Source organism: Manihot esculenta, chromosome 5, assembly GCF_001659605.2.
Source record: "Manihot esculenta cultivar AM560-2 chromosome 5, M.esculenta_v8, whole genome shotgun sequence".
Classification (NCBI taxonomy): Eukaryota; Viridiplantae; Streptophyta; class Magnoliopsida; order Malpighiales; family Euphorbiaceae; genus Manihot; species Manihot esculenta.
In genome coordinates, this window is record NC_035165.2 from 29,735,778 (window position 1) to 29,745,480 (window position 9,703).

Here is a 9,703-nt window from a genome sequence, read left to right on the forward strand (position 1 = left end):
CTTGATTATGAACTGTGGACATGAGCTTCCTAGTAGAAGAATATCATCTGTACTGTTGCCAATTAAGTTTGATTTTGAATCTGATGATGCAATGGAAAAGCTCTATGGCAGGATCTCTTTTTCTTTCATTGTCAGACCATAATGAGGTTGCTGATGATAGTTATTCTATCTACAAGCAATAGTTAGGATCATTAGTTGCTGAAATTATAAGGTTTCCATGGAAGGTCTACATCTAATTTTCATCCATGTACAATTAACCTTTTTTTAAAAAAAAATTGTTGCCGTCAATTCAAAGAAACGATATTCAATTTTTTAAGATGCATCTAATATAAGCTCAAACTTGCATAAAAACAAATTTAACAATTGAGATTTATGCAGAATCTCATACTATGTTGCTGATGTTCGTTGTCTCCTAACAATAAAGTTTGCCATGTGATAACATCAACATTCAACACAATGGATTGGGGTCTGCGGACTGGCTGGTGGTAACAGTTACGGGCTAACAAGAAATTTCTGTGCTTTAATTCTCATTCTTTTTGTTAATAATTGATGGGATTAGTTACTTAGTTTTTAGATAATCCATTATTATTATTATCGGATCATGTTTACCGAGTAATAAAACTAGAAAATATTTATCTACACCGATATATTATGGATCAAGCCAATTACATGGCATAAACATGTTTTAAATCTATATTTTCCCAAATTCTTCATCCCATGCATACTTTTAAAAAAAATTTTGAATAAAATAATACACACGTTAAATAAAAAAATTGAAAAAGAAATATACTTAAATAATTAAAGGGATAATAGTATAAAAAGATTCAAAATTTCATCAATTTTAATAATTATATCCTATTTTCAATTCTTAACAATTATACCTAAAAATATAATTACCGAATTAATTATACCCTAGCAGCAGTGTATAATTATTAAAGAATAAAAGTTTAGGATTTCATTATAAGAAAATGTAAAGCTTGAGGTTCTTTGTGATTTTTCATTATAACTTTCTTTGCTCTCCTTTTATTTTTTTAAGGAAGAAATATTCTTTTATTTTTCTTTTGTACATCTCACTTTTCTTTTCAAGCCAATCTGCAAAAAATAAATACTTCCCTATTTTAATTCAAAATTTAAAATTCTAATTATAAAAATGATAAGGGTTGCATTACTAACGTGTTCAAGATATTTATTATTATTGAAATATAATAATTTTAAAATTAAAATTTCCATTTAAAAGATAAATGAAAAAAATGTGAAGATTTTTTTCTTTATTATTATTTTATTTAAATAAAAAAGATAAAAGACATAATAAAGTTATTTTTCTTGAAAAATATTAAAAATAAATAAAGTAAACAAATTATAACAAATGTATGGTTTTAAGAAAAATAAAAAAAAATAAATTTTAAAGTTATTAAAATTAATGGTTCTATTAGAAAACCGGTGTTTGTTGCATCTTGCAGTCTTATAAGGCAAGTTTTTAGAAAATTTTGTTTGTAATATTTTTTTTTACAAATTTATTTTGTAATACTTTTAATTAATAATATTTTGGAAATTATTTTTCTAACCGCAGTATCAACAAAGCCCATAAAGTTTGGGGCCTGACATGCATTAAGCTGTGTTTGGGTACGTGGGCTGAACCAGTTGTAGTGCCGGTTCCTATATTATCAAAACGGACTTTCTTCGGTCAAGACGGTGCGTTTTGTGTACGTGGACAATGGTCACGCGCTTCAATTTCGACCATCAAAATTCTCGTTTCTCATCTTCGTAAAGGCAGAGTTAGGGTTGTTGACATTTGGAAGCTTAGAGAGGCGGCCAGGAGCGAGCGATCGACAATAATGGGTCATTCAAATGTCTGGAACTCTCATCCTAAAAACTACGGTCCAGGCTCTCGCACTTGGTATGTATTCTGATGTTCCAACTTTACATCTTTTCCGGCGCTTTGATTCTTTTCCGGTATCGTTATAATTTGGTGTTTAATCCTCTGGCTGGTTCTGCATTTTGGATTTTCTGTTTTAGATTTTGATCTCTGGTTATGCGAATTGAGTTTTGGTTTGAGCGCTCATTTTTTAATTACTTCAGCTGATTTAGCTTATTTGGTATCAATTTCGCAGTGTTATTGGCATTAAAATGACTTCACAAGGCTTTAAGCAAGAACAATTGTATGTGTTAAGCTAGGTATAACTGGAATCTAGGGTTTGCAGGAAAATATTGTGAAATAACTTACATATGGAATTGGATTGACCCTGAAGTATGGTGGGTGAATGAGATTATAAATGACTGGTTTAGTCTTTTTTTTTGTCCATTTATTGACTGTGTATGATGATCTCAATGTATTGCTCATTCTTTGTAAAAGTAGGTGTGTTTTATGCTCAATTGTAATGAGATCTTGTATTTTCATTTCTCTTTATTCCTATGCTAATTTTAGTTTTGGGACCTTTGTTTTATTTTGCAGCCGGGTGTGTGGAAACCCTCATGGATTGATCAGGAAATATGGCCTGATGTGCTGCAGGCAGTGCTTCCGAAGCAATGCCAAGGAAATTGGATTCATCAAGGTAAGATGTTGAAATGTTCTGTTAATCTTAATCTTAATGTTGCCTGGTGTCACTGTTTATTTTTGCTTTCTTTTGTTGTCTTATTGGTCATGATAATAACTAGAGACCACAACTTCCTGATTAGAGTTTGCTAAGTTGAACCTTTTTGCTCCTTTCGACACACTTTTCCTTTATCAAAAGCTTGCCTAAATATGTATCAAATTATAGAAGCTGCACAGAGGTGAATAATTCTGGCCAAATATTGAAATGTAGTAACTGGCCTGATATTTGGAAATATTACTGCTGAGTAACTTATCATTGTTTTTTCTATGTTTTCAGTATCGCTGAATGTTCGATGCATGTGTTGCACATGGCTTTGCCTAAAGTATGATGCGCAACTTTTCCTGTTATTCCCATCAGTTATGTATTGCTGGATTAAGAAGTTATGATTACAGTTTTAGTTGTTTAACATTTGAACAAAACACAAGGTAACTTTGTTCTTTGGATTTGAGCAAGAATTTCTTCGGATTATTGCTTTTGATGTAGTCTTTGTTTTCTTAAAGCAACTAGTTTTCTGCTCCTTCTAAGTAAAATGGATGCTTATAAAGAAAGCCATTTGGATGTGATTCGGTTGGGCTGGGCTGTGGCAGTTTATGGGTGGGTTGTTCCTTTGCTTTGCGTTATCGTGTCTACAAGTAATCTCATGCTTCTTTTTTTGTATGCCTATCCAGTGGAGTTCAGCTGGAGTTTTTGAAAGTAGATTAAAAGTATGATATGTGGGATTTAAAAAAAAAATTGAAACTAAACTATTTTATCTTTAGTAATCGATTAATAAAGCATATTGTTTTTTAAAAATGATTTTGTTAAATAAGAACTATTGTGAATTCATATTATAATTAATATTTTAATTTCTCTACTTTTTGAAAATGGATAATAGGTTCTTAATGTGTGATTCTATCGGCAATTAGGTTTTTCCTCTCCGTTCTTATCAATTAAGTCATACGATTGATAATAAAAAAATAATTTGATTTATTGCTAATCGTATTAAATTTTTATATAAATTTATTAATTTATAAAATTTTAGAGTATAACTAATAAAATTGTTAATATAATTAATTTATATTTAGTTATTATGATTTTTATATATTTAGGTGTAAAATAAATTATAAATTTAATTCAAATATTTAATAGATTAAATAAACTTGATTAGTATGGGTTAATCTTGATTAGTAAATCTTAGAAATTATACATTATTCTCTATATTTTCAAGATGAGTCAAGGTTTTTTTTTTTAAGTTTTAAAAAAAGTTTGTTACCATTAATAATTAATGGATTAATTTAAATTTAAATTATAATTACAACGTAGCACTGTCATTTAACATTATTCATTTTATAAAAAAAATATTTAAATAAATTTTCATAAAATTGTACATGATTTTATTTCATTTATAATTAAAACTTTTAATTTATTTAAAGTAAAAATAATTTTTTTTTCATTTCAAATAATAAATTTGTTAGAAGGGAATTAAATTAAATTTTTATATAATTTTTTTATTTTAAATAAGGAGTCATTTTATAAAAAAATTTTAATGAATTTTATAAAATTATATATTATTTTATTTCATTTGTAATTGAAATTTTATAACTTAAAATAAAAAATGAATTTTTTTATTTTAAATAATAAAATTATGAGAAGGGAATTGAGTTGAATTAAATTTTTATGTATTTTTTTTTTTATTTCAAAGAAGGGGTCAACTGTGCAACGGGACTACTACACAAATCCATAATCAATCCAACGGGAGTATAGATCATCAGATCTATAAAGTGCAAAAATCCCGTGCATGTGAATAATGTGATGAATATAATATTTCTAAAAAAAAGAATATAGAGTACGCTGCCAGAATTCTATTTAAAGAATGTAATTATGAATGAATTTTTCAACTCTGTATTTATTCGATTCTCAACTTTTTTGTTAATAAATTAGTTAAAAGGTTTCAATTTAAATTTAATTTAATCTAAAAATTGAAAATTAAGAAATTGAGTTGTTTGATTTTTGTCTTAAATTAAAGAAATAAATAATTTTAGTCTAATTATGAAATGGATTTGTTTGATTTTTTATCTAAATCAAGAAATTGATAAATTTAGTCCTATTTTCTTACAAAATTAAGTTTAAATTAAAAATTTTAAGCTAATTTAAAGTTGAATATTTTCAACAAAAATAAAGGGAAAATTGAACATCTAGCCTTTAAAAATTGTGTTGTTTGCAAACGGGCCCCACATATAAAGTAGGCAAGTAGCCGCAGGAAAAAAGGAGGGAGAGCCGGGGGACATAAAGAACTAGAGTAGCAAGGATGAATAGTTGTGTATAGGGCGACCAAACTAAACCTAAAGCACGCAGACAGCCAACCAAGCATCGGTTCCACCAACTTGATTGACCAGAGACCCAAATATTCAAGTCTGATGTCTTCCTCTTGAAGCTACCCACCCATCTTCTCTTTTTCCTTTACCATCAATCAACATCTCACCTAGTGCACTATTTCTTACACACTTCTCTCTTTCTCTCTAAATAGAGGCGCAATTATAGCCACATTCGATGAAAATGAGCAAGACTAAAAATACTCGTATAAACAAAGCTCATCTAATTTGTTTACTAATTAGACTATGGATGGATGATAGACTGGGGCAAATGTGTTAGCTTGTCCTCCTCAACTTTTTAATTTTGTTTAATCATTTCATATTCCATACTCTTTCTTTGTTTGGTCTTTTATTGTTGCTGATTTGATTTGATTTTTAAACTAAGCATTTCTATCAGTTTTAACAAATTATGATGGAATTTTTTTTTTTTTTTTTAAATCTATGTTCTAAGATAAACACTTTATCTGAAACAAGATTTTAATCCAATTTAATAATAAAAATAATAATAAAGAAAAAAGCGTAATGAACTTTTCTACACTCAGCTAGAAGGAAATGTTTAAATTTGTACCTTTATTTACCAGCAAGATTTACTACTTCCGTTTTGTGTGAATTCCAATTAATTAAGCTCGTAGATTTAAAATCCCGAATAACAAAAAAAAAAAAAAAAACTTGATAAGAAAAATGAAAAATTACTTTATAGATCCTCTACTATTTTAAAAATACGTAAGTATGTCTTTTTTTCTTTCAAATTGTTAATTTTTTAGTTATTTTCATGAATTGTAATAAATAATTGTAATTTTAAAATTAAATATAATATATATTTGTATCGATTAACTTTATAAAAAAATCTTATAGCACTCTAAATTTTTAAAATATTTTATGACACATTTAAATTATTTAAAAGTAAAATTAAAATCACATTACAATCTCAATTGATGTGTACTATGAATCTTGTATGGCATTTCTTAAACCAATATGAATTCAAAGAGAAATTTGTTCAATGTAGCTAGAAAATATAATAACAGTTTTAATTTTAAAATTTGTATATTGTGTATAACTATTATTATTAGATTTTTTTAATTATTGGAGATAAAATTAAGAACAATTTAAGTTTTCTAAATATATATTTATAATTATATTTTTAAAAAATTCAAGTGTATCATTAGATATTTTTAAAGTTTAGATTACCATAAAAATTAGCTGATGCAATATAATAATCGGGTAAATAAGTTATGAGCTGTCAGTATAAAATAAGGTCACGTAATAAATGTCTGATACATTAATATGCAGTCTCACCCATATAAAGGAAGATCCGAACACTGTAGCACTCAAATTTTTACAAAAACTCACTCTCCCGAGCAGAGCTAGGTTTCATAGAAGTAATCTTAGCGAATATAATCCAACAAATATCAATTACACCTATAATCGCGATATATCTTATCTATTAGCGGATAGATTTTCAAGAGATTTATAACCAACTCCACCTTCTTACATAATAAAGGCCAATACATACCGATATCAAATTATATATTCTTACACACTCATTATAAATTTTAAGTAACCTATTACATTCGCTCGCTCATTCTATCAGTTTATTAATTTGAGTGTCGAAATAATTATCCATAAATACCAACCGGTTCATATTTTATTATTTGAAAATTATTCAATTATAATGCAGTTACTTTTCAATCACATCATTAATTTTAAAAATTATAAAAAAATAGTTGTGATTTGGATATTATAGAAATTAAATAATTGTGATTATGAATTGTAAGCGTATTGTATTTTGAAATTGCATGAACTAATTAGAAAAAATTGAATACTGTTCGTGGTTGAGATAATTTAATTTTTATTTTATTTTATTGTGTTTTCTAAAATTGTCTAAGCTTGAAGGTGGATTTGGTTCATGAGAATTAATGGTTAATTAGTAGGTTCCTGCTGAAAGTTACAAATAGTTCTCAAATTTTGAATTTTTAGTATACTGCAATAGAATCACAACAATGAATAAGATATTATATCTCATATATATTATTTCTAAAGAATGCAAGCAAAGAAAATATAAAAGAAAATTCAAGTGAAAAAAAAAATATTTAATCTCCAATGTTTCACGAAATATATTTTTTTAAAAAATATTTTCTGTGTTTTTTAGTATTTGATACACTTGAAAAATTTAATAAATAAAAAATATTTTTTTAGTTAAAAGAAAAAGTCATTTTCTACCTCTTCATACATAAATTTATTAATAAATTTTATTTTTTAAATTAAAATTAAACAATAAAAAATAAGTTATTTAATTAAAAAATATTTTATACATAAAATATTTTTCATAAAAAATATTTTTCAAATATAAATTATTTTCTCCAAACAAATAGAATTTTATTGTTATTCCATATCATTATCCAAAATGGTTAAGTGAAAAATCTGCATATTTAATATTATAATTTGCAATTTATTAATGAATTTTATCTTGACATTATTAAAATGATTTTAAAACCGTGACATTTCAAATTTAAATAAGTTTTAATAAGATTATAAGTCATAATTATAATTAATATGATTTGTGATGTTGTGGAAAATAAATTTAAATATGATTAATAATTTATAAAAAAGAGAGATCGAGATAGTTTATATTTATGAATAGTCACTCCGACACTCAATTTAATAATTTCTCACAAATGATTGAATAATTTTTCACAAATGACTGAATATAAGAAAGCAGTTTTAATTTAGAATGAGTGTGTACAAATGTGTATCTTAAATTTTGTATATGTTTTACTTTTATACTGATAATCTGATTGGTAAGAATTAGTAAATAAGATATTCGTATTTATAGGCATAATGAATATCTGTTGAAATATATACTCTAACGGTAATTTTATATCATGAAGGATTTGATCGGCTCAAAATATGGTGAGTTTTATTTCGTTATGAGTATATACTATTATAATATCCTTTTTTTATATGTATAAGACTTTATGTATCATATTTATTAAAAATATTTATTAAAATCTTATCGCATGAAGTAAGTGGGAGAATATTTTTTTTTCAGTCATTATGCACTTATGTATTGTTGGTAAAGCAATGTTTTCTTGGCTAATTTGATAAAGTTTCTTTTTAAGAATTTTAATCCTATTTATAATTTCTGATTTTAAATTAATTAATTAAAGTTTCAAAATTAAAAAATGTATTTAATTTTCAAAATCATTTTATAGATAATTAATGTTGAGCAGCTTCAATAGCAAACAATGCAACAATTTTATAGCTCAACCAATGGCCAAAACAAAATTGTTTATAATTTAGGGTGATTTGGATGGAGTAAAATTTAATACTCCAAATTATTTTTCCCTTTGGTAATTTTCCTTTAAATTTCAACATTAGTTTTGATTAATTAAAAATTTAGATGTTACAATAAAGGGTTAGATATTTAATTTTACCCTTATATTTAAATTTTTTATTTTATCAATTAATACATATAATAATTAATACTCAATTAAAAATAATAATAATTAATATAATAAATACATTTTAATTAAAAAAAATCACGTCGTGGTTGTTAGTGGCAGTTATCTTCCACCGTTATATATAAGATTTTTCTTCATATATTATCGGAGATGAGCTCTACGACCGCTACTGCCTTCATTCCAAAAAAAAATTAAAGCTTCTAACCAACTCTCGAGTATAAGAGAAGATTTATTATACAATTTTTCACTTAATTCCCTACAAGCCCTTTTCATTAGGATTCCAAAAATAGAGATTTATTATTAAGAACATAAATTTTCTATTTAATTATTAAATTTATTAAAAATTCGTTTAATTCATAAAATTGAAATTCTCATTATTTGTTTGATTACTATTTAATTAACCAATAGAATCAAAATTATTAAATTAATAATGTGATGAAGATTGTGCTAATATTTCCATTATATTGTTTTTTTATTACTATTAGAAGTAAAAGTGTGTTCATAATTCAAAATTAATTTAATAAAAAGGTAAAAAAAAATATTTTTCATCAAGAAAACAGTTAACTAGAATGATTAACGTAGATCCCGGGTGGTAAGGAGGTGGTTGATTTATTTTTTATCAAGAGAGAGAGTTGAGTCAGAAGAACTCAAAGGAGGGTGATAGTCCTTTTCAGCATTGGAAGATTAAACTTTGATTATTAATGAAGCTAATCCACTTGATTAGTTGTTGATTGCATTTTCCATTCTCCATTCGCTTCTTTCCATTCATATTTTCTATTTTTAAATTAATTTTTTAATTTTATACAAATTGAATTACCGTACAAAAAGCCTTTATAAAAGCAAAATTAAATGTTTTTTATAAATTTGATTTATGAACTAATTAATTGATAAATTTGGTCAGCGACTTTTTGTTTATTTATTTTTGGAAGGCATTTGGTTAGCTAATTTATGGGAACGAAAAAGTCAAGCATTAGACTTGGAAAAAATCAAAACGGCTGTGCATAGCGCGTATATTTTTCTTTACTCATTTTTATTTTCTGAAAAGGAGAATTCTAAGGCAGTGTCGTTTGCGTAACGTCTCTCATCGCCCAAGATTCACATAACTCGACCATTTTCCCCACTCGCATTTCACTATCAACCTACATACTCGCTTTCGCCTGTATTCCTCTCATCACAGCTCGTCAGCTTCCTAATTGCAATTCACTTTTCAGCACGCGAGTGTCGAGGAATTGTCACCCCCGCGAGTGTATGTAAAATCAAAGTCATCAATCTCGTGTTTATTAATTATTTTATTTAA

At 26.0% G+C, this 9,703-nt stretch overlaps 1 protein-coding gene across 1 annotated transcript; it reads left to right on the forward strand.

Moving 5' to 3' along the window:
* The first annotated feature begins 1,717 nt into the window (after positions 1-1,717).
* Positions 1,718-3,157, forward strand: LOC122723647 (40S ribosomal protein S29-like). The gene is made up of 3 exons (XM_043956502.1): positions 1,718-1,897; positions 2,453-2,552; positions 2,871-3,157. The coding sequence occupies exons 1-3, from the start codon at positions 1,836-1,838 to the stop codon at positions 2,877-2,879; spliced, it is 171 nt and encodes a 56-aa protein (XP_043812437.1). The 5' UTR covers positions 1,718-1,835; the 3' UTR covers positions 2,880-3,157.
* The last annotated feature ends 6,546 nt before the right edge of the window (positions 3,158-9,703 follow it).